Source organism: Scleropages formosus, chromosome 1 (assembly GCF_900964775.1).
Source record: "Scleropages formosus chromosome 1, fSclFor1.1, whole genome shotgun sequence".
NCBI lineage: Eukaryota > Metazoa > Chordata > Actinopteri > Osteoglossiformes > Osteoglossidae > Scleropages > Scleropages formosus.
This window is the reverse complement of record NC_041806.1, coordinates 50134125-50158585: the sequence shown is the minus strand read 5'-3', so window position 1 is coordinate 50158585 and position 24461 is coordinate 50134125. Positions and strand designations below refer to the sequence as shown.

The 24461-nt window shown below is 46.0% G+C and overlaps 4 protein-coding genes across 9 annotated transcripts in view; 3 read left to right on the top strand and 1 right to left on the bottom strand.

The window, feature by feature from the left end:
* The window catches only part of LOC108920510 (nesprin-1-like), an 89835-nt gene extending 86028 nt beyond the window's left edge, over window positions 1-3807 (top strand). For all 3 annotated transcript variants that reach the window (XM_029259969.1, XM_029259935.1, XM_029259900.1), the window contains 2 exons: window positions 620-678; window positions 2159-3807. In XM_029259969.1, coding sequence (XP_029115802.1) covers window positions 620-678; window positions 2159-2387 — 288 coding nt within the window. In that variant the 3' untranslated portion in view covers window positions 2388-3807. The remainder of the gene's footprint in view (window positions 1-619; window positions 679-2158) is intronic.
* Window positions 3808-3816: 9 nt separating this feature from the next.
* On the bottom strand, window positions 3817-7948 carry armt1 (acidic residue methyltransferase 1). Its single transcript, XM_018730220.1, has 5 exons — window positions 7889-7948; window positions 7242-7347; window positions 6764-7005; window positions 6458-6623; window positions 3817-5765 (listed from the first exon to the last, which is right to left on the bottom strand). Exons 1-5 carry the CDS (start codon window positions 7945-7947, stop codon window positions 4992-4994), a joined length of 1347 nt encoding a protein of 448 aa, XP_018585736.1. The 5' UTR covers window position 7948; the 3' UTR covers window positions 3817-4991.
* Window positions 7949-8191: 243 nt separating this feature from the next.
* rmnd1 (required for meiotic nuclear division 1 homolog) lies at window positions 8192-16109 on the top strand. Its single transcript, XM_018730233.1, has 12 exons — window positions 8192-8496; window positions 8834-9437; window positions 9712-9820; window positions 9906-9981; window positions 10305-10344; window positions 10910-11010; window positions 11525-11631; window positions 12535-12599; window positions 13125-13201; window positions 13322-13442; window positions 14200-14316; window positions 15181-16109. The coding sequence occupies exons 2-12, from the start codon at window positions 9000-9002 to the stop codon at window positions 15211-15213; spliced, it is 1284 nt and encodes a 427-aa protein (XP_018585749.1). The 5' UTR covers window positions 8192-8496; window positions 8834-8999; the 3' UTR covers window positions 15214-16109.
* Window positions 16110-16737: 628 nt separating this feature from the next.
* On the top strand, window positions 16738-24220 carry LOC108920502 (zinc finger and BTB domain-containing protein 2-like). 4 transcript variants are annotated; one of them, XM_029260020.1, is made up of 3 exons: window positions 16738-16844; window positions 21100-21280; window positions 21706-24220. In XM_029260020.1, the coding sequence occupies exons 2-3, from the start codon at window positions 21108-21110 to the stop codon at window positions 22934-22936; spliced, it is 1404 nt and encodes a 467-aa protein (XP_029115853.1). In that variant the 5' UTR covers window positions 16738-16844; window positions 21100-21107; the 3' UTR covers window positions 22937-24220. The 4 variants fall into 4 exon arrangements, with proteins under 4 accessions (XP_029115853.1, XP_029115898.1, XP_029115927.1 ...); XM_029260065.1 differs by having other exon boundaries at window positions 16738-16943; XM_029260094.1 differs by lacking the exon at window positions 16738-16844 and adding an exon at window positions 17019-17494.
* Window positions 24221-24461: the final 241 nt, after the last annotated feature.

Genomic DNA, 24461 nt, shown 5'->3' with positions numbered 1-24461 from the left:
TTAACCTGTCCCTGCATTTTAATTAGTGTCCTTAAAAAGCTTTGATCTTATTTCAACTGGTTTTGCTGCATTCTCCAGTTCCCTGCAACCAAGTCAGAAACACAAGAAATACTGGCTTTTCATCATAACTGAATGCACAATGAAATCAGTGCTGTGGTGCATAAGTCGTGTTACATTCAGATTGAAATGGGTTGCATCCCATTTTCGTTTACAACTAGAAACATGTAACTGCTTACAGGACAATGATTGTTAGACACCATCTTTTCTTTGTGGCGGAAGTATTGAACATTACTGCACTAATGTAAGACCATCTTTATAGTTATTTATTTTGTTCTAGTATACATTTTCAGCATAGATTAATTGTTAGTATAGGAAAATAGCCTTAACACACTAATCTCAACAGAATGAAACTAAAAGTACCATCCAGGACCATTAAGATTATTAAATATCTCCATTGTTGATTTGTGAACCTTGAAAAGCCAGGTTTCCTGTTACCATGATTTCCTGTCACTCCCATTGATTTGGTTACTGTTCTTTTATGGTTTTGTTCATCGGTAGCTTGCCTGTGTTTTGCCTGGACTGAACATTTTCTTTCTTTACCCCTGTTCACTGCAAACAGCCCCAGGGCAAATGGGGTCTTTCACAGTCGGGACCCTCTGCCGGCACCCAGGGCCTCAGGTATCGCTCTCCTGCTTCCTAGAACCCCTGGAAAATAATGGAACTCATACATTATCCCACTTGGGCTTCCAAATCCACTGTTCTGAGCTTTAGATCGTCTACAGAGCCTAATCCATCTTACACCCCTCCTCACTGGAAGTTTCAAAGTTAAATGCTTACTTGATCAATCTGTGACACTTTTCCGGTGAAATGAAGCCAGTTGGCCCTTACAGCTCATGTTATGAGTTTCATCTTCTCCAATTCTAGATGCTCCATAAGAACTAGCAGCTAGTTGAGTTGGAGATCTAGTGACCCTTGGCTTTCGGTGCTTACTTTGTCCTTGGCTGCTTACTTCATCCAGATGGAGCTCCAGTTCTATTCTGTTCCCCCAGAGTTCTCTGCTAACACACTAGATGGAACACAACTCTCTTACCTCTGACATCCCCTGCTCCCCCTTGTCACTGTGCCAGTAGGTTTTGAAATGAATGGTGTTTTGGTACTCTGTCTTTCTGTCTCTCACCAATGCATCAGTGTCCCCAGTAACTAACTGTCTGTCCTTGGTACTAGTTACCAGACATATAAGAAAAATAATAACTTTGCTAGTTAAATATGGAAGAGAGGCATTTAGATGATGTCCATTGTCTTTGTATTTAAACTTCTTGCGTATTCTATTAATTAAAATAAGGTCTAGTCATTCATTAGCACTGTGCCTATATACATTAGCAGTGACCAGAGTGAGATGGGAAATTAGGTTCCAGTCCTGCTACTGGTCACAGTTCATGTTGTCATGGTAACTTAGACCGATATAAAGTTTCTAAATAATAGTTTTTGTAAAGTATTTAGTTTTACAAAATTCACACATTTACAAAACCTTGTCTGATTTTTTTTCCACTTTATAAAATAAACACTATATTCCATCAGATACAAGTAACACAAATGTTATATTACAGCTTTATCCTGTATCTTTTTAGTTGTATGGATATAAAAATCTGTCCGCTGAAGTGAATCTTGTTAGAACCCAAAATTTAAATTTGAGTTCTACATTTTTTGCTATAAGCAACAAAACACAGTGAGATTTGCATTTGCACTCTACTACTTCATTACTTCTCTAGGCTGATTTTTTTTTTTTTTTTTTTTTTTTTTCCTGCTATTCTTTGTTTTTTACCTTATCAGACTTTGATTGTATCACAAGGCTCAGAATAAATGGTGTGATGTGTTTGTGACAGCCGTCAGTGACGCCAAGCTGCACTACTGGAACTCTGGGTTCTAGGGACCATCTGGGTCCAGAGGGGAAGGGTGATGGGAATTAGTGAGAAGGGATGGACTCGGTCCCAGGGGCTCCACCAAGTTCCAGTTACCAGCAGAGATCAATTATACAGCTCAGGGCATTGCAGCCAGTGGCCGGAGGTCAGTGATGCAGGGAAGAAAGGTCAGACTGACAACAGAAGCTCACCTGATAACATTGTGTAACCAGACATATGTGGGTTGTGTGTCCTATCAGGTCCTCCCGCGGTGCTGGATCCACTTTCCACCGCTCTAAGCGGTGCTCGTCCTTCATGCTGCGGGTTCTGCGGGCAGCATTTCCTTTCCAGCTGCTGCTGCTCCTGCTGCTGGTCCTTACCCGCCTGGTGCCTGCCACCCAAGAGGACTACAGCTGCACCATGGCCAACAACTTTGCCCGTTCCTTCCACCCCATGCTGCACTACACCAACGGACCTCCGCCCATATGAACACGTGCCCCTAATGCTCTTTGTACACATTGTCCTTTAAGTGGCACTGCAGGCCACAATGGACACACATGGCACAGCCTGCTGGGATGGCAGGACCCAGAAGGCAATGTGACCTCCTTGGACTTCTTTGTTTCTGCCTCACTGGGAAGAAGAGAACTTTTTTTTAATAAAACTTTTAAAAGACATACATACAGCATAAGGCAATTATTTTTGTACCTTTATTTTTGGCATGCAATTAAAATACTTGCTTTGAAATACAATTGATGGTAGGCCTCTGTAGATAACATTTTTTAAACAATAGTTAACTGAATGTAAGATTCAACATTGCTGGATTGTGTGATGAAACTGTAAAGTCCAAATAATGTAAGCAGCTATTTATGTATGTACAGTTTGCTAACTTTGCATTTAATATATACACATCTACTATATGCAAAACTGGTTGTGTTTGTTTATTGTAAAAATGTGTCATTTGTTAATTTTGAGTTTTAACAAGATTCACTTTAGCAGCCAGGTTTTTCCATTCATGCAACTTAAAATGTGTAAGATAAAAATTTATTTTTAACCCATTTATTTCCTAAAGACAAATGAGAAGAGGGTAAGGACATGAGAACAGTGTTCAGAGTGATAGTTCCTATTTTTTCACACCTTGATGGTCAGTGTTAGGGGAGACATTGTGACCAAGTGTTTACACCTATAAAATGAACATAACCTTAACCCAACACACATTTTTACTTACCTATAAACAAATTGAGGTATATCTGTTTTTATTAATCTAGACAGTAAACAACGTGGAAAGCTGCCCGAAATTAACACCTGACAATCGGTCAACGGCACTAAACAGTGGTTACGGAAATTACATTTTCTCCTTTAAGTAATTTTAAATTAGTTTTTAAATGCTGATTGAAAGTTAGAATAGACAATAAAGCGTTATATTGTAACGTAGAGGCGACAAGTCCTGGGTGTAACTGTACTCAACCACCTGCACTGTGCTGGATGAACAAGTCTTACTGTTTTTCTTAGAATTTTACACTGGAGTTTAACAGAGCGTAACCGTTTCGTCAGATGTGTATTATTCTACTTTTAATGCAGCTTCATGGTAAAAGTGATTTTGCAGTTAGATCGAGATACGAACAGGCTTCCTGTCCCAGTTGTGGAAGTTGAGGTTCCAGCAAACTTCCAAACCCTCTATGAATGTGTATTTTATACACTGGGTGTACATATTTTAGCGACTGAAACTATGTTGTAAACATGAAAATACCATTTTCTAAGTCCAATAAAGCATAAGGTTTAATTTTATGTCCTATATTTCATCTGAGTGTCGATGGCCAAGCCATCGCTACATAAATTCTCAGTTAAATACAATATCCATGTAAAAAATTGGAACTTTTACATCATGTTTTTAGTGAAACTCGTAACTCCAACGCTTACAGTTTATCCCATTTTCTAGAACTGGAAAAAGGTGTTTATCAGCAACTAAACGCAATGCAGCGGTGTTATCAAAACGGTTCCAACGAACGAAAAGGCGCCAAACGCCACAGCCTCGCGGAGCACTCCCCCCACCGCCAACTCACACTGAGCATTTGCACTGCCACAAAATGCACTGCTGTTTAGTCGCCCTTTTTTTTTTTAACGATGCAGGTATTTTATGAAGTGTCAGTCAGCTTTTAATAATAAATAACCTTTCCGATATAGAGTTACAGAGAGCGAAACAAATCCAACAGAAGGGTCAACTAACTTCTAATGTGTATTTTGAGCTGTTGAACAGATGACCATGAGAGAAGTGAGCAGCACACTGATGTAGGAAGAAAGCAGATGAGTGTCAAACGCGTGATGACACCGCTCCTGAGTTCCTGCTGTTACCTCAACACTTTAAACAAACATCTACACCACTAACCGCAATGCCTGGAGCGTGCACACACACGAGCTGCTACCAGCAAGTATCAGAATTATAAATAATAAGTAACTGGCCTTGTTGATGAAAAGCACATGCTTTAAAACGGAGAACCATTGTAAGGAGTGCAGTAAAAAGTGAACATTAGCTCATATGAAAAGTTCCCAAACAATCCCTGACAAATCTGAAAACAAACTTGTTACAGCCCAGAAGTCACTAACTGAATGCTTTCATATTCTTTGTAAAGGAATTTGTATCTCTAGAGGGCCCAGAAAAACACCATCACCCCAATAATGCCCTAGAACCCATTACCACCTGGTGTCATTTGGCTGCAAGGACCTACATGGGTTGCAACAAAATATTTTCAGATAAACTCACATTCTGTTTCAGCAAGTGAGACAAAAGACATGAATTAACCTCAAACAGACTTCACCAGACTGTCAGAGCTTTTTTCTACAGATGATGACAGAGACCCACATGAATCATTACGAAAATAACACTATGCAACAGTTTTTAAACAAACTTGCCAAAACAGGTCATTTTTCATATTATACCAATCAATTAATTTCTAAGAGAGAGAACTGGCAGTTGGAGATCACCAGTAATCAGACATTTCATTACCCTTCATGTTCTCAGTAACTTGATTCCAAAGTGACGACCACATTCCATTCTGATCTACTTCCTGTGCACATCATGTCCTTCCTTCCTGTCTGCTACTGCTCCTTGTGTGGACACAAGAACTGCACAACAGCATACTTCCCACTGGTCATCCAATCGGCTTCCCGAGCCGTCAGCTCCTCCCCTTGGCCGGGCTGGAGGCCCACCTGCACGTCAGCCTTCAGGGTCCGCAGGCTGCAGAGGGGTGCTGGGTCGAAGCCCCTCAGAGCTCTCCGGAAAGTCACAGAATAGTCCCAGGCCCGGTCACCGGTCAGCTTCCTGTAATTGAGATCGCCCTTGAAGAAGATGAGTTTGGCACCCTGCAAGAGGGCGTGCAGATCTGGTGCTTCGGTGGCCATGTGGCAGAACTCGTGCGGTAGGGTCCAAAAGGGGTGGTCGTGGTAGGACCACACGCCAGCACTCAGGTACTGCTGCCAACGCGTCCCGCTCCAGCATGTCCACCCGTGGTTGGCTCCTGACATCTGCTTTATGGTCCACTCAAAGTCCTCTCTAGTGGTGTCGGAAACAAACCACGGCATAGACTTCCCATGAAAGTGGATCTCCCGTGCGAGGCCTGAAGACACCAAGAAGTCGGCTAAGACAAGGTCAGTGACCAGCTCGAAACCCGCATTGTCCAAGATGAAGTCCACTCGTCCCTGTGACTCGCCACCCAGCACCTTGCTCTTCATTAGGACAGACCAGACCATGTTGGAGTCATCCACTAGGATGAAGGGTTTCAGGTCCTCCAGGGAATCGATGGGACTGGATTTCTGAGAGTTCTCTTTTCCTGCTGAGATCGACAGGTCACACCTGTTTCCCCATAAAGAGACCTATAAAACAGCAGCAGACTGAGCTGTTATAGAACAGTCAAAGTGTGCAGCTGTGGGACAGTAAACGGAAAAAGGTTAGCTGCTCAGAAAGCTAGTTAGATTTGTCACCTTTGGAATTGAAGGATCCTGGTTTGAACCCCACTTCTAGCTGTAGTACCCTTGAGAAAGGTACTTACACTATATTGCGTCAGTAAAAAAATACCCAGAAAAGTGTCAGATAGTTTAAATGTAAATGGGATCACAATAGTTTTGGATTTGAACCTGCAGCTGGGGAAGTCCTGGAAGACCCTCCTGTTCTAACCTTGAGAATACTACTTCACGTGAATAAATTCAGTGAATTATCCAGCTGCGTTGTAATTCAGGCTCTTGTTTGGCTTAAAGCAGCTTTTATCCAGAGCAACTTCAGCTTCCACCTTTTCATGGAGGTGTAAATTTTACTGTAGCCATAAGCTACTAACATCACCTTGCAAGGTGGCATACAGATTACCAGCCACTGCCTGCCAAATGAAGAACCTAGGTTCAAATCGCCCTGTTGTAGTATCCTTGATCAAGGTACTTGCCTGAAGTGACAGAAAAAAATGACCACTGTCTAAATGGGTAATTCGCTATAAGCAGCTTGCACATAAACCACACATTGCCAGTCAATCTGAAAAGAAGTCGGATAAATTAAGGTTAATAACAACAGCACTTGCCTGGAGCAGTTTCAAAAACTCCTCACACAGCTGCGGCTCTACCAGCTTCCCAATGCCTTCAACCAGGTCGTGCAGGTGTGTGCAGATCGCCATTACGGCCTGCTGGGACTCAAAGTAGGCCTGCGTCTTTGCTTCCTTGAAGATGTCAAAACCACTGATTGGAGGACTGGGACAAAAAAAAAAAAAAAAGGAGAATAGGTGAATAACAAATAATTGTATGTGGGAACTGAGGGGTCTGACAGAACCCAGACTCTCCCCTCCTCCACAAGTATGTTTAGTGACCACTATTCACTGACAGCAGCTCACTTGAGCAGCAGGGCCTCCCACATCCTGCGGTACAGGTAGCACTCCACATAAAGCCAGGGAGATCTGAACCAGCTGGCCGGACCACCCTGGTCCATCAGAGCCTGCTGCTTCTGCAGGTACTGATTCCAGGAGTCCGCGTCGGGCGCGTTGTCCGCCAGCGCCACGATGGGCTTGTCCGTCTGCAGTTCATTCCTGAGCTTGGACAGGAAAGAGATGGCTCTCTTTTCTGCTTGGACACCCTCCTGGCAGTCATTCAAACAAAGAAGTAGGAACAGTAAGAACACGGTAAAATCACGTTCGCTACCATAGCCAGCAAAAAAGTAAAGACGATTAAGGACATCTTTCCAGACCCCTGAAAACACAGAGAAACTTAACACTGGACATTAACAGAGCAGATTTAGTCTAAAGCTGTCAGCACTTTCTTAAACCTTCTCAGATGAGAAAAAAAAACATTAATGCAGGGGAAAGAAAATCTCACCTCTCCATACTCCTCAAAAAACTGGTTTCTGTTACGGTGGATGGTGTCGATGACTTTGGTGAGAATGGTGGGCAGTCTGTCCTTCACTGTCAAATAGGCAAAAGACCTGGAGAAGAAAACAGTCGTTTGGTTTGATCGCGGTCCTCAGTCCAGTGGGTCCCTCACTTTCTTAAAATCTCACCAGGAACAACTGTTAGTGAATTTCCCACCTGAGCACCTCGGTGAGAAGAAGAACCACTTTGTTACCGTTTATTTCCCACATTTTGTTATTCTTATTGTTACCACATATTATTTATTTCCCACAATGCTGCTGCGATGGTTGGTGACCCTTAGTGAAACACTTCATTAAATAATAAGCACGTATGGATTTTAACAGTTTAACAGTTATATGCCGTGCAATCCCAAAGTGTTAATTAAATCAGAATTAATATAATTATTATATAGATAGATAGATAGATAGATAGATAGATAGATAGAGAGAGAGAGAGAGAGACAAACAACAGTCAGTGTGCACTGCTGCAGGTAGCAACTCAGCTACTCATATCCAGCTATAAAATGGGGCTAAATTCTCCCGTTGTCAGGTTTACAATCTATTTTAATTTTATGCTATCACAACAAATACTACCGCAACTGCTTAAACTACCTACCCTACATATTTAGCAGACAGAGCCCGAGGAGCTTCTGACAGAACTGCATTGGACGCCATGTTCGCAACCCGGAAATAAAAGTACCAAATAAGGGAAGCCATGTCAATACCCAGGAAGTTAATTATAAGCACCGCGAAAACCGTTTATAACCCGGAAGCGGATGTTTCACATTTCAAAGTGAACTTTATTTATGCTCACAGTCTGCCTGTAAGGCAGGAGTTATGGAAGTGTAGCGGAGACTCGTTTGTATTTTAAATTTCTCAGGTTGTTATTACAAAGCAGTTGTCGGGGTTTTTTTTTTTTTTTTTTTTAATTTTTTATTATTATATTATTATATACTTTCTCTACGTAATGAACTGAAAAGGTTACATTTTCTCGTCGGTGTTAGCTTGTTAGTTTCTGTGTCGCTGAGCAGCTAACGTTACATTCATTGTGTTGCGGTCTGACGTGAAAAACAAGTCACTCTTCGACCGCTCGAAATCCATATTCTTCATGAAAGAAGTTTGTACATTAAGATGACTTTCACCCGCTGTAGCGCCTCATCGCGGAGGTGCAGTAACTGAACTACTAGTTACTGTGTTGTGAACTCTGTCTGTGTTCACCTCAAGGTCAGTCAGTCAGTGTCTGGACCTGGTTGTAAAAATAATCATGTTATTATTGACACATAATAATAATGATGAATCGCAGTGATTTACCCAGACCAGAGTACCTTACAACAGTCTTTTTCACAGACCTCCCTGCTCTACCCCTGGCTGTATGACCTAATCTAAAGTTTGTGCCGCTAAAAAAAAAAGCTGAACTTGTCACTTTAGGTGTTATTGGAAGTGTTGCTGTTATAGTTATATTAATATTTATTTGACACTTATTGTTCAGTGTTGCTTTTCAAAGTGATTGCAGTGATTTACACATTTATACATCGGTAATTTTTTTACTGCATTATTTCAGGGAAGGCACCTGATCGAAGGGTAGCTGGATGTGGCATTGAACACAGGACCTTCAGGCTGTTGGACACAATTTCAAAGCGCTCAAATCACTGAACTGCCAGCCCAGCTCGCATTTCCCATGTGGGAATTTAAGTGTTCCTTAACCGGTTTTTACTCCTCCCTGCAGTATGTTTGTGAAAATCTGCAGGAATCTACGACTGCCGGGGCTTCTGGACAAGGCGTGTGTCCGTGTGTGCGCATGGGAGAGTCCACTGGGACGTGTCGTCACTCCGCCACCCCGATCCCCTCGCCTACGGGGGATGTCCCTGCCTTGTGTCTTCAACGCAAGCCATCACTGCTCTGCCGCGAACCTTCATAGCTGGAATTTGGACCATTTTGCAACCAACCATCAAAGACAAAGCAAACATTTTTGGGGAACGGGACCCAAAATCCTTCCTATAAACAACTGGACTTTCCCATCCATTGCGGAGAAGCGGTTCCAGTCTTCAACGGTCACCTTGACAGTGAAGAAACATGGTGCAATGCCGGCGAAGCGGCCTCCGAAGGGACCCAGGACCAAACAGCCGTCGCGGGCCAACTTGCCGCCCCAGGAGGACGAAGCCAAGGTGTGTTCATGCAGGATCAGGGTTCTGATTCCTTTGTGTTTCCCTAAATACATAACAGTTGCTGCCAGTTTTCTAGAGGCTCCACAGAGCATGAAAACTTGCATATTTTGTTAAATCTCAGCAATTTAAAATATGTATTTTCAGAATACTGATAAGAAGTGTTTTTACTTGGAACTCTCTCCCCAATTGCTGCACTGAGTACATATGTCCAGAAACTATTTCTTTAAGGGTAAAGTAGAATTCTGCTGTAAGTGCTGTTCTTTGTTCCCTTCAGGAAGTGATGCAGTGTGTGGCATATGCAACCGCTGACCACTATGTCCTTCCATCACTCTGCCAAGACCTGGTGGCCCAGGGATTCTCTGAGATTAAAGACCTGCCCAGAGGTGTGTTTGCTTTTAAAATCGGTACCTGTTCTTTTCTCAGTTACTGTTACTTGGTAGCTTTGGAAACCATGCATGTGTATTTCAGATGCTGCCAACGTCCTGGTCATTGGAACAGATAAGGCCTCAAAGCCCTATGACCAGCCCCTGATGTTTTTCTTCAGGTGATTTTCAGAATTAAGTTTTTTTTCCAAAAGAAAAACATTGACTGCATTCCTCTTTAACATGCTGTCGTTTGTTTCCCGAATGGTCATGTTCATTCTCATCATTTCCAGCAGTCTCCATATTGCTGTGCTGCTCTTTTGGTGGCCATGTTGGCTTGTACTAGATACTGCAGTTTCCTGGTTTAACATGCTGTCATTTCTGTTTCCTCTTTGCTTATGTTGCCTCTCTGCATAGTTTTCTCTCTGGAGTGCTCTCTACCTTACTTGTTCCCTGGTTGACTATTTTGTCTCTAACCACATGCTGGCTCTCCCTTTTTCCTCAGGGAGGGTGCCGTTGTCTTCTGGAATGTGGAGGAGCAGATGGTCAGTACAGTAAACCGATGCCTTTCACACAGCTTCTCTGTAGGTCTTTCTATTCCACATTTAAAAAATTTCCTTCCTTTTGTTACAAACGACTACAAACTTTCCTGAAAAATGTAGTGCAAACCTGCAAAGTCACTGTTTCTGGGCAGCTGGTAGAGTAGTGGTTAGAGCTACTGCCTTTGGACCCAAAAGGTCACAGGTTTGAATCTCGCCTCCAGCTGTAGTACCCTTGAACAAGGTACTTATGCAATATTGCTCCAGTAAAATTACCCAGCTGTGTAAATGGGTAAATAATTGTAAGTAGATTGACATCGTAAGAAAAGCGTCAGCTAAATTAACAAATATGGGCTGATTGATGATAAAGAAAACAAGAATTTTTATAGAGTAAGGTGTGATTTTTATTTTCTTCTAGTCTTCCATAAAAGCTTGCCTCCAGATTGAGGTATGGTTGTACTTGGACTAGTCCCACTGAGACGTGGTTCAAACTGTTGTTCTCTGTATGGAGGGGTTATGTCTGCGCTTATTCGTTGCAAATGACTGTGTCCATGGGGCTCTCCTGCTTTAGATGAAGCATGTGATGAGAGTCCTGGAGCAGCATGAGATCCAGCCGTACGAGGTGGCTCTGGTGCACTGGGAGAACGAAGAGATCAACTACACCCTGGGGGAGTGAGTCTATCTCACAGGGCAGCTGCAGTTTCCCTGTCTGCCCCGTTTCTGTGACAATTAAATGCAGCCCAAGCCCCTTTGAACACCGATTCTCATGTTTACACTGTAACGGACTGTAGACAAACTGGTTTGGAGCTGATGGAGCTGTACGGAGTTCCAAAGTGGTCATGTGATATAGGACGACTCCCAGTTACTTGACCAGTTTCTGCCCGTTGCTTTATCCATGGTTCAGTAAGCTGACTTTTGTTCATGTACATTTTAAAACTGGTGTATATTGCACCCTGCATTTGTATTTAAATTCTTGCACACAATCATCCTGTATGAAAGATTTGCATTCATTTTTACTTTTATTTTATGTTTTTTTGAGTAGCAGCGCCCCCTGTTGAAGGTCATAGTTGTTTTTAAAATATTGATCAATTGTCTATGAATATGCAAAATTAGTAACTGCGAAGGACATATCCATGACTTTGCTGCTATTGCCAGTGCTAGTCCTGTGTTTTCCTGTTTTTTCCAGGGGAGACTCGAAGCTGCACCAGGGTAGCTTCTTGCTGAACGGCGAGCTTGATCAGGACTTGGCTGTGCTGGAGAAGTTTGCCTTCTCCAATGCACTCTCACTTTCAGGTGAGCTGCTGCACTTGTTCCAGCACTCCAGCTGTTTCCTTGTCTTCCATTATCATCATGCGCTCATCGTGCGTGGAGGAACTGCGACTGCGGAAAAATCTGCGAAGTCAGATTGGTGGAAGAGCTTGCTTGCAATTTTATTCACATAAATCCATGATCATCCACCAACTTTAAACAGGCCATGTAAGCACTACAAACTCTCCAGCTGTGTTTTGTAGTAATTCTGATGTACTGAGCATTGTGGATATTGGTTATATGCGCAGGTTCTCACGGCGTTCAGAGACCTCTCACCCCCTCCCCCAACTCATTTTTAGTCTTTGTGGTATGTCATCCATTTCTGTAATTGATCAGGGCAGACCAGGGCTTGCCTCCAGGGCAGTACTCCGGTGGGATACCATCCTTAGCTATTCCTTGTTCTTCAGCTCAGCCGTTACCATGGAAACACTAAGCCACACTATCATGGAAACGCAGCACCATAAAGCCCAGGACACGTGAAATTTGGGAATGAATCCTTTTTATTCCACCTCCGGCTCGAAAACATTTGATTCTCTGAAAAAAGTGTGTCTTGTTTATCAAGGTTTGCTGTCTGATGTGTGCTTTGCTCGGGGCACGCAACTCCCCACAAACACAAACTCTTAAAGGTTTTGAATAGATAACCAGTAAAACAGGGAGCTACAGATAAAACTGCAATTAATTTGTCTGGAAACAGCTGAACCCTGTGTACAAAACGTAGTCCAGCTGTCAGTGGTCGTGCGAAAAATTGGATCTCGACAAATGTTTGTCATTTGAATTTTAACGTTAAAATAATTTGAGGCAACGTCACGGCAGATCATATCTGAATTTTGGCGAGTGTTCATGTGTTGGTAATACAGCTCAAAATCAACGTTTCTCCTTTTGTGGCAGTGAAGCTGGCAATATGGGAGGTGTCCTTGGATAACTTTGTAGACTCCATTCAGTCCATTCCTGAGGTAGGTTCTCTAAAACCCACTGCATACAACTTTGTCTCGTCAGTCTGGGACCACAAACCCGAAGCAGCTTGGACATCACTCACACCCACCAGTTGCGTATCACTGGTCAGATTTCGCTGTAACTGTTCAGCTTCTCTGCCATGACAGTCAGCACATTGCACTTCTGCACTTTTCTGCTCAGTTTTCTGCGGAACAAAACTGATGTGAGTCCCAGCAAAAGTCTGAAAAGTGAGAAATATTTTGGTGCTGAAATGGAAACGGGTTACCATGGAAACCAAGCTGTAGGGTCCTTTGAAGATGCAGGTGGAGGCATTTTGTGTGACTGGGATTCTACTCTGTTGTGTCAGAGGAGGACCATGTGAATGGACCCGTTTCAGAATGGTGCTCCAGTTGGAGGAGATGCTTTAGTGTACAGCGGCTCTGAAAGTATTGGCCTGCTGTAATCGGCGAACAAATGATGAGCTGATCTTCCTTCATCCGTTGGGGTTGCTGTGAGGTGTAATTTTTTGATTATTTTGTGAGCAGATGCTGAAGTCTGGGAAAAGGGTGAAACTGTCCCGAGCAGAGGTCATGCAGAAAATCGGAGAGCTCTTTGCCCTGAGGTAAATACACAGCACCTGGCACTGTTTCCTACACCCCAGTTGAGACTCTTTGACAGTCTGACAGTGCCTGTTTTGGGGTCAGGACCTGCTTATTTCTTAGCTCATTGTCTTGCTTTACAGACACCGCATCAATCTAAGCTCTGATCTGCTCATCACGCCAGACTTTTACTGGGACAGAGAGAACCTGGAACAGCTGTACGATAAGACATGCCAGTTTCTCAGCATCAACCGCAGAGTCAAGGTGAACCTGCAGCCCACTTTATAGACTGTGTTACAAATACATGTGGTATTTCACGTGAGCAGGCACCCAGTGGTTCACATCTGTACACTGGCTCCTCACTTTATGAACACAGCTGGGACCAGAAGTCTGTTTGTAACTGTTTGTTTGTAACTTAAAAGTCACTTCTACAACTAAGTAATAATCAGTCCAAGATTTATAACAGATATCCCTCATTTTATTCACTGGTTTAGATCCTATAAAATGTCAGATATATCTATAATAAAATACTTTGTAACACTTAAAACCATTAACCTTGAACTATATGAAAACTAAAGTGACAGTGACTGTCTGATAACTAGTTCAAGCCATAAACATATCCAACATTCCTCATCTTGTTTCTGATCATGGATACTCAGGAACACCAGACACAAACAGTAAACACTGTGGAAGTGAGTTAAATTAAGGCAGGTCCATTTCCATCACAGGTACCCTTTGGTGTGCTAGATGGACTTTTTAGAAAATAGAATGGTGCAGACAATACAATTAAAAGCAAAGTGAAAATATTCTTTTCTTTGAAAAATTGTAACTAGTGTTTGTAACACACCAATTTGCAGAGGTAAAATGTGGTAAAAAGCTTTGAAGACATTTTTAGCGCTTACTTTGAAGTGATCCCCACAGAAGACAAAACTAGGTATCAAGACTTCAATATTCCCATGCAGGTAGCTCAGGCCATCTTCCCAGATAAGGTGGAATTGCAATCTTTGTTGCCGACCCACAGGTCATGAACGAGAAGCTGCAGCATTGCACAGAGCTGACGGACCTCATGAGGAACCACCTGAGTGAGAAGCATGGCTTGCGGCTCGAGTGGATGATCGTCATCCTCATCACCATTGAGGTCGGGAAGTCCCGCCCGTTGACACGTGACACTCCACATGACAATCTTTACGAAGACTAACAAGACTGTCATAAACCGGACCTCCCCTGTTTACATATAAGATAGAAAGACAGTTGGCACAATGACAAAACTAAGATGATGTGCTTGACAGGTGATCAAGCAGACCCTTTGTACATCTGCAAAGTGAAAAATACAAATAAGGGAGGCCAAGGATCATTTTGTTTCATGATGTGGGGGATTTATTAACCCCAGAACCAGGCTTTCCTGAGGATTATCAAGTGACTAATCAAATACAGTTGTCAAGACTTAATCTGTGCACTCAGTCTAAGATCATCTGTGTTAGAACTTCAACAATCTCCTCTCTGCAAGGGGGGTTTGCTGCACAAGCTTGAACTTTAACTTCATTGTGGCTCCACTGTGATGTGAACAAAGATGAACAGGATAAACTGGGTGTTTTGGACAAACTTTAGGCAACATGTGCGTGTAGGCTGGAATTTCAGGTATATAAATATTCAGGTTATGGGCTCTGGTACAGTAGGCTACAGCACTATTAAGCATTTGCCTGTTTGTGTACCTATAAAAAAAAATTGTAGGAAAGTGATCAGGATTAGTCTATCCTGAGTTTTGTGCACCTACCCTTGCGATGAACATCAGTGCATAACATGGAAAGAAACAAGCTAGGTTTACTTAATCACGTCTGCAACTCTGTCTCTTTCTCCTAATTTAATGCACAAATTGTATTTTCTCTGAGGTGTACTTTGCTTTGGAGAAAAGCGTCTGCTAAATATAAATTTTATTATACTGCTTTTAAAACATACTTCCTGAAATCAGTCTTATGTTTCAAATATTTTTATTTCTCTTCAGGTGATGTTCGAACTTGCCAGGGTCATCTTCTGATGGAATCCCAGCCTACGGACACCGTTTCTCTGAGCGGCAGCTAAAATGCGGAGCACTTTGGGTAAATCCCTCAAGTGCAAGGAGTGGTGTAAGAAGGAGAGCTAAAGTGTGTCCTGCAAACACAAATGTGGAAGTGGACACTTGTGTGCCAGAAGCGCTTTGGTTGAAGACTCAGCCCCTTTTGAAGAACACTCCCCTTTGCTGTGGGGAGGGTCTCCCCAAAGCATCCTCCTCTTTTTGCTGGCTCCTCCTCCCTTCCTCGGGGACTTCTGTGTAGAATCTTGCTGCGGTAGTAATTCAGAAGGTGGAAAAGATGGATTTTTTTATTATTATTCACTGACAGTGGCTAAGCAACATGATTTCCCCCCCCAAGCAAGCATTCTGACAGCGGTGTCCTCCAACTAGTACAGGCAGGTGACTGAGGCCCTGGGGGGTCTTTAAAACAATCAGCGCTTAAAACCTGATTATTTGATCCCATTTCTGAGAAGTTACCGGTGCTGATACGGAGCTCCCAGAAGCATCGTAACCCGTATAAAAACAGTTTCCGAAGTGCTGCAGGACAGACCTCAAATCAGCGACACGTTTGTTGGTTACAATTAAAGTTAATTAAAAGGAATCAAATATTATAAACTGTATGGTCCTCTTGTAATGATATTGCAATTGTTTTCAGACGTAGTCTGTTATAATTGTAGGTGTTGGGTATTTTTCCAGCCCTGCGGCCCACATTTCTCCTCTCATGAGGGCTTGTTTCTGAGGGTTAATTCTATGTTTTAATAATGAAAATGTTTAAATTGCTCTGAACCCTTGAGTGAGGAATCATTCCAACAGATGATGAATCAGTTTTACAGTAAAAGTGTAACAAAAGTTTTACAATAAAAGTGAAACACTTTTGAAGTATCGACATAGTAGGTAAATTTAGACTTTTTTTTTTTTTTTTTTTTTTTTTTTTTTTTTTTTAATGCAGAACAAGTGTATAAATTTGGACAAATGGATTCTGTTCTGTTTTATATGGGAATCAGAACACAATGAGAAATGAGGTACATTTCATTACATTGCATTGTACAGTTAAATGTTTTAAACACGTTTTTGTTCTGATCAAAAGTGTCAAGTAAAAAAGTTTTAAACATTTTACGAAACTCTCCTTTATTTTAAAACTGTACAATCCTACCGTAGTAAACAAGTTTTCCGGCTGAGCGGAAATGTAGAACTTAGACTTCAGCGGAACGTGCAGAACCGACGAAGCTTATTTTATTCATTAGACTGTCAATTTTTGCGGGGAAAAACAAGTTTAAAATGTAGTGAGCGAGGCTGACCAAAATGAGCTCCTTGGCGAAAACGAAACAATAATAAAACGACGCTCAGGTGAAACATCGATAACCGTATTTGCGCCGTTTCCCCGTGAGGCGCGCGGCGGCTCCGCCCCTCCCCCCAACCCCTCAGGCCGCTCGAGCTCTGACTCCTCCCGCTTCCCCCCCGCGCGCCTCTGACGGTCACGTGGCCGTAACGTCATGCGGCCGGAACGAGAGCGGAGAGCGAGCGCGCGCGCAGAGGACCCGGGAACCGGAGTAGCGGAGCGGCGGGAAGCGAGCGGGACCGAGGGACCGGGGGACCGGCAGCGCGACGGAGGGACGGTACGGAGCACCGAGCGTGTGGAGTCTCAGTGTCGGCGTGTGTCAGTGTGACGAGGTTCGAGTTTAAAGCACAGACAGCGAGCGAAACGCACTCGTTCGGTGAGCCGGAGCTCTAGTCTAGACTCAGACTGACTGCTGAGTGAGTGTGAGTGTGAGTGCGAGTGCGAGTCAGTCAGTGTCAGTGTGTGGCTTCCCCCCCTCGCACGCCCGCACCCCCGGGCTCCCTCTCCGAGTATCCTTTCTGTGTGTGTGAGTCTGAGTGAGTGTATCTCTCGGTGTGTTTTCCTATCGTTTTTTTTTTTTTTGTCTGTGTGTGTGCGCGTGAGACCGAGAGAGACTCTTTCTGTTTCTCCGTCTCCCTCGCGCTCAGTCGAGTCGGTGACCCTCTTCCGTTTGTCGCTCCTCCGCTTATTTTTTTGTTTGTGAGGCGCGCGCACTGCGGAAGTGGCTCGGCTCTGCGGGAGAGCTGCGAGACCACGTGTCTGGAGAGGGGTCGGCAGAGGGGTCGGCGGGCGAGCGAGCGGACGCGCGCACACATGCACGCAGGCGCGCGCGCGGCAGAGGAGAGGACGGACGGACGGACGGACTCCGCTGACCGTTAGCGGACAAACGCACGGAATGATGAGTGAGCGATGAATGAAGGACGCTGAGTGAGTGGCCCCATAATCAAGCAGTGCGCCGCGCCCACCTGTCTGTCACACACACAGTCACTGTCAGTTATGCAAGTGAACCTCGAGTCAAAGTGGTCAAATGTGGCAGAGACAGGCTCCTTTCCTTCCTTGTAGCTCCACATTGACCTCCAGGTGGCGTCGCACCTTCACCTGCGCCCTCTTTCTTTGCCATTTTTGCCTCATTATTTATCCATAAGAATCATCATGTGCTGATTTCCTTGATCCTTCACCTACACAGTCACGCCTGGAACTTCGGGGGTTGACGTGCTGGTGACGCACGCTTCTTTCCTTACCCGGCTCGAGGACCTCCCGTCCGAGTCCGACACCGCGGCGTCTCCCACGACGGGTGGGGGGTCGCGGTGCGCGCCGCCTTTCCGCCACCGACGCCTAACGGACCGCTCGGAGGAAAGCGCAGTCTACGCCGGCGCGTCACCTTTACCGCATCCGGGGGTCTTGCAGTTTAACTTCTTGGGGGGTCCTTTCCATCAGTTTTAATGGTTAAAAAAAATCCCATTAAAATTGACACAACTGATGTAAACTAGTGAGGTCATTGTCGTAGGCAGTTCCCTGCACTGTGTATTGATGTGTACGTGATGATGTACTATAGTATGGGGTGTGTATCTGGGGTAGCTGGTAGCGTACGGGTTGTCCGTCCGAAAGTTGTCGGTTCAAATCTCACCTGCTGCTGTTGTACCGTTCCTTTAAATTGCGCCAGTAAAAATTACCCTGCAGCTAAGTAATGGTCGGTAGCTTAACGCTGTAAGTCGCTTTGGAGAAAAGTATTTGCCGAATGAATAAATGTACCTGCTCTGCTCCAGCCCTTTCTTAGCCGTTACGTACCGTACGCTTAATCGCAGTCGCCCACGTATACGTTGTGTCCGTCTATTAATTCAGCCTTTACTGCAAAAAAGCAGAACATTAAAGACAAAAGAAATCAATGAAACCAAGGAAAATGAACTGGTGCAAAGGGAACATTTCATTCGTCGTACATGCGAAGATGTCCCTCGTAAGAGCGTTAAATAAAACTCCTCATAAAGTGAAATTCTCACAACCCAAATGGGCGTATCTTCGGTCTCGGACTGTCGGGTGATCGGTGACGGACAGCGGTAAACCAAGGTAAGCGGGCTGGTGGCCCAAAGGATCTGGTAAAATGCGGTAGCCCATGTGACAGCAGCGCTGTTCTTTGGCTGCAGGCCCGGCGTGGTTTCTGTGCGACGTCAGCCTCGGTGCCCTTCTCGCCAGCGCGCGGCTCCGGTAGTTAGAGGACGTTTGAGACGGCCGGCGTGTGGTGGGCGGAGCCTATGCCAAACGGGAACCGGTAGCCGCTTCTCAGAAGTCTTTAGAAAAATACGCCGGCTGCCTTCCCCGGGACAGATGACCCCTGAGTAGCAAAGTAAATTCCGGGCCCTTGCGTCGTGGGCGCGCTCCTCCACCGGGTCCGTCCGCCCTGACCTTTAAGATCATTGTTTTATCCACAGTGCAGGAACCCGATTGGTCAGCACTCGCTCAACCCGTTTTGAAACCAGAAATAAACAATATTTGTTTCTGTGTCAGTCTAATATTTTTTTTTTTTCCTGCAGTGAGTCCGGAACAGGGAAGCGAGGGTTTTTGTGCTCTAATGTGTGAACGGGTGTGTTCTCTAAAGGTTTGGGTTTGGGGGGTGCCTGTCCACCTTCCTCCCGTCTTGATGGTGCTCTGGTTTCTTCTCACAGTCCAAAGAGCTGTTTCAGTTGAATGGGTGACTCTAAATTGCCCTTCCAGGATTGGCTCCGCACCATTGCCGCCCTGCTTTGAACAAGCAGTTATCGATAATGGATGGGTGAATGTATACAAAATATTTTTGTATTAAATTAATGGTACGCAAGGTGGAGATCGTGTGGAACGGGGTGGAGGACTCCCGTTATGCTCGTGTGAAGGTAGACAGGTATGTGAAAATGACTCTGTACTGTCATTAAAGTGCAAAAGACGCCCGAAGGGTGAGTAAACACGGGAGGAACGCGTGACGTGGTGTTGCCGTTGGTTTTCGGCGGTTGTGACGTCACTGCTTGGCGCGATGCTGTCCTCGGTGCTCTGAGCCGGTCCTCAGTCCAGCATTAAAGGGACAGGAGATGTGTCCTCCCCCTCCAGCCACCCTTGTTTTTCCTCTTGGTTTTAGTCAGCAGATGATCCAGCTCTTGAGGACCAGAAGCGAGCGATTTCCACCCGGTTTCGTTGAGGTCATCGCCAGTCAGATGTCTGCAACCGGCGGCGTTTTGCGGCATAACTCCCACTTAAGAAACGCACTTCTCTGAAAAGTTGAGGAGGAGGCTTCCTTAAAGGTGCTCAAGACACTGCAATTTACCAGGGGCAGCTGCTGCCTTTGGACCCGAAAGGTCGCAGGTTCGAATCTCCCTCTCGCTCAGCTGTACAAATGGGGTAATAATTGTAGGCAGGTGAGCGTCGTAAGTCGCTTTGGAGAAAAACGTCAGGTGAAATAAATGTAAACGCGTACGAAGCGGCTGCGCTTTGCAGGTGGGTCGATGGGATCTTTACTTCTTCAAGTGAGGTCTGTGGAGAGCTGGCTTGCTTTGGAAATGACCCTGACTAAATAGATGTTAAGAATAAAATGATAACGTTAGTGTGCCGTTTCTCTCTGACCTTCTGTGTGCCGGGAATCATTTTTCAGCGCAGTGCATAATTTCGTTCGTGGACATTTCTCTCGGAGTGGGTCCTTAGCGCTCGTCGCATTCCTAAAGGCGCGTGCGGCGTAGAAGAGCTCCAGAACCTCTGGTCCAGACCAGTCACTGTGCTTGATTTTTAAAAATGCGTCAAGTAAGAAAATTTTACGGATGATGGTTTCCCCCCTCTGCTGAAAACCGACGTGGACTGGAAGGTGCGTTAACCGTCAATTCTTACAGGGGGGCATCTGTATGATTGAAACTTTCCTTCCCACTGCTGTAAGACTTTTATAATGTCAGCTTTATTGGAACTGGCAGATGACACCATGGGATGATTCCGTCGATGTTCCCCGTCTGATTCGATGGGGTTTTTTGTTTCATGGTGTCCTAATGGTTACGTTCTGTCGTTGATTTTATTGTTTGTAACAAGTGTTTGTGTTTGGCCATATCTCCCTGTTGTGGCTCCGTTCGGTTGTTCTGCGTTGCGACGGACCCGTGTGTGTGCGCATTGGATTGTGTTGTTTTGTGCTACAGTGGCTTCAAGGAACCCTCAGTGTGTCCTCCTTTGTGGCAGTTAAGAGGTAAATACCAATGAGCTATAACGCGAAATGAAAGGAATGCGTTTCTTTATTGGCCTTTTTCCCCAATACTGTCGCCGTATAATTGTGCGCCGTGTTGTTTAATCACATTAATGTTACCGTCTAATGTCATTAATGCTTCTCATTTTGTACGTGGTCAACATGACTATCTGGAAAATGGTACGTTTAAAATGCGTCTCTCTCCAGAGAGATGTTTCTATGCAGCGAGTGTAAGGGCACTTCGTGTCTTCAGCTGGGTCACGTGCTTTCGCCGGCCCCGTGGGGGCCGGAGGTGTTGCGTGAGGCCCCGGCGTAACAGGAAGCGGCTCGTCTCCGGCTTTCCGCGCAGGTTGAAGAATGGAGCTTGCCAACCACGGTCTTATCCTGCTGCAGCAGCTCAACGCTCAGAGGGAGTTTGGTTTCCTGTGCGACTGTACCGTGGCCATTGGCGACGTCTTTTTCAAGGCCCACAAAGCCGTCCTGGCCGCTTTCTCCAACTACTTCCGAATGCTGTTCATTCACCAGGACAGGTAAGGCAGATACCAGCGTGATGACAGCATTTTATTTTTTTTATTTTTTTTTAAATGTGAGCAGTTGCTTAGTGGTTAAAGACATGACTTCTAACCTGGTGGTTACCAGTTTCAGCCCCACTCCTTTCGGCTGCTGCGGGGCTCTTGGTCGATGTCCTCAGCCTGAATCAGTGGACAGTGAACGTGTAAAAACACCCAGATTTACGAATGTGTGAGATGTCGTGAAAACCAAGGATTGCGATTCACATGGCACCTTTTAGCATGTCAAACGAACAAAGTTTTATTAGAACACAAGGGCCTTTGTTTTTCTGGGTGAGGTTCCTGTCTAAAAATAACGGCGCCAGCTCAATCGAAAAGGCGGCTGTGTTTGTCCGACCTGTTGCTGGTCTCTCTATCCGCCTCTCACCGCCTGCGCTCTTTTGCAGCGACTGCGTTAGGCTGAAACCCGCCGACATCCAGCCTGACATCTTCAGCTACCTCCTGAACCTGATGTACACGGGCAAGCTGGCTCCGCAGCTCATCGACCCCGTCCGTCTGGAGCAGGGAGTCAAGTTCCTGCACGCCTACCCGCTGCTGCAGGAGGTCAGCCTCACGGCCTTCTCGCACGCGGAACAGGGCCTGCCGCTGGCTGCCGCCGCCGCCGCCGCCGCCTCCCTCTACGGCATCCAGATCTCCGACCAGCAGAGCGGCCTGTCCGGGCAGCTCCCCGCGCGCTCCCGTCTGCCCTCGCCCTTCGAGCCCGAGGCCCTCGTGGATGGAAGGCACGAGGCAGAGGCCGTCGCAGGAGAATCCCCGTCTCTCGCGGAGGAACACGTCCAGCAGGTGCCCGCCCCCAACGCCATCCTCCACGTCAAGCCGAGCATCATGAAGAGGAGCGCGCACTTCCGCAAGCTCTACACCTGTCACTTGTGCGGCAGCCGTTTCACGCAGCGAATTCTCCTGCGCGAACACCTGCAGCTGCACTGTCAGGCTCCGCCCCCGCAGCTGCCTCTCATCCGGGCGCCGCCCCTGCCTGCCGCCGAGGCGGAGGAGAGCCAACGGAGCGCCGACACAGCTAGCGACGGGGAGCAGCAACCTCTGGCCGCCGCGGACTCTCCCCAGCCCGAAGTCCCGCAGCTCCAGGCCGAGACGCCGCCCCCACCTGACATCGCCGACATCGACAACCTGGAGAACGGCGGGCCGGAGCGTGAGGCGAAGCGGCGGCGGTACGAGTGCGCCACCTGCGGCCGTAAGTTCATCCAGAAGAGCCACTGGCGCGAGCACATGTACATCCACACGGGTAAGCCCTACAGGTGCAGCGCCTGTGGAAAGAGCTTCTGCCGCGCCAACCAGGCGGCCCGCCACGTGTGCTGCAGCCAGGGCGCGGACGTCTACACCGTGGTCAACCGGCAGAGTGTGGAGCTGTGCGGCCTAGAGGAGAACAGCCCCGTGGAGGCGCTCTTCCTGGCCTCGGACAGACCCTACAAGTGCAACGTGTGCGAGGCCACCTTCTCGAGCCCCGGCGAGGTGGTCAAGCACCTCTGCTTCACCCAGAACGTTGCCGGCTTCCGCGCCGCCGACAGCCCCGGGCTGCTGCCCAGCGACCAGGGCTCAGACTCCTCCACGGGGACGCCGTTGGACACAGCCATCAAGAGCGAGGAGATACCGGTGGAGTAGCCAGCCGGTGGACGCTTCTGCCGAAGATGGGCGAATGTGAAAGAACTCTGTATGGCGATTGTGTCCTGTCGTCCTTCTCCTGGAACAGCAGTTCTGCTTAGAGTCAGTACTTCCATTCGAAGAGCCGTCGAGCACGAACCAGCGCGAGTGGGTGGTGCGTTGAGCAGATCTGTATCTCATGACTCAGCGTCCTGTGTCGCAGGGTACCAGGCAGCCCACGGGCCCGAGGCAAGCTACACCTTACAGTGACAGGAATTGGCAGCTCTTTGACATTTCATTTGGTTTGGATCTGCCTCTACAAGGGTATTGTACAGTGCTGACAGTGTATGTCACTCTGGACTTGGTTATTAATAGTGTTCTCCTTTATTGTAAAGGATACTAAGTAATAATAATTAGCATTTTGGTTTCCAGCACAATAGGTTTTCGGTAGAGATCATGCCGCTCCGCACAGGGTAGTCGGACCGTGTGCCAGCTTGTGGCAAGACTGTCTCTTCGCAAAGGCCCCCAAACCCTGTGTTGGACAGTAGAGGTCTTTTTTCCGTCTCATTTGAAATGGGTCATGGTTATTTCCACCAAACCGCATGTAGATGGAAAGTGTTGCTTGCCCTCGCTGATCGTATCAGAGGAAGTGAAAGGAGAAGGAAGGTCATTTGCACCGAATCCACTCGCTCGCTTGGTTCATGTTGCGCGCAACACCAGTTTAGTTCTTCCCACACGGTCATGGAAGTGCAGGGTTTGGAAGGGCGAAGAAAACGCGGGTCTCGTCCACAACCTGCCTTTCTGTCTCTGCGACGCCAGTCAACGCTCGCGCCGTTGTGCAGGATATTTTTGTACCTGTCACTCTTCGTTTGTTACATCAACACAAATGTCGTTTTAAACCATTTCAAAGGATACATTTTCTACTATCATTTTGTACAGCATTGTCCCTTTTATTTAACTCATCGGTTGCCTGTTCGTTTGTTCTTAACCTTATTGTTTTTGATATAAATCTTTGTAATTTTATATGCAATGCTATATTTACAAGAAATATTTTATATTGCTGAAGCTATATTCCTTTTATGTAGATGATGGATTTATTTTGTTTTTTTTAACGCAAGGCCTTTGTGTCGGTGATGATTTGCGAGGTCCCTGGCTTTCCTGCTGTTCTGTGTCGTACAATTGTGCCGATGAAGACGAGGCTCCCGGCTGCAGCTCCGTAACGCCACGTACCCTGTGCGTTACGGCGAGGGTCGCGCCAGAAGCAATCGGCATATATGCTGTACGGGTCAATAAAGATGTGAATATGAAATTACTACATGTCGATCCAGTCCACACACCTTTTACTTCTCTACAAAATCCCATCTTTGTCAGTGTGTTTTTCTCCACTGGTTCAGACACTGGCAAACAGTGCAAAGAACAGCGCGCAAATTTTGTCCCGTCCCACTCGCCACTGCGACATTCCCACGTTAGTTCTCCCATGATCTGTTCTCCCACGGTTGATCTCTGGTGACCGTTTTTGGTTGACCGCTAGGGGGAGGATCAGGGA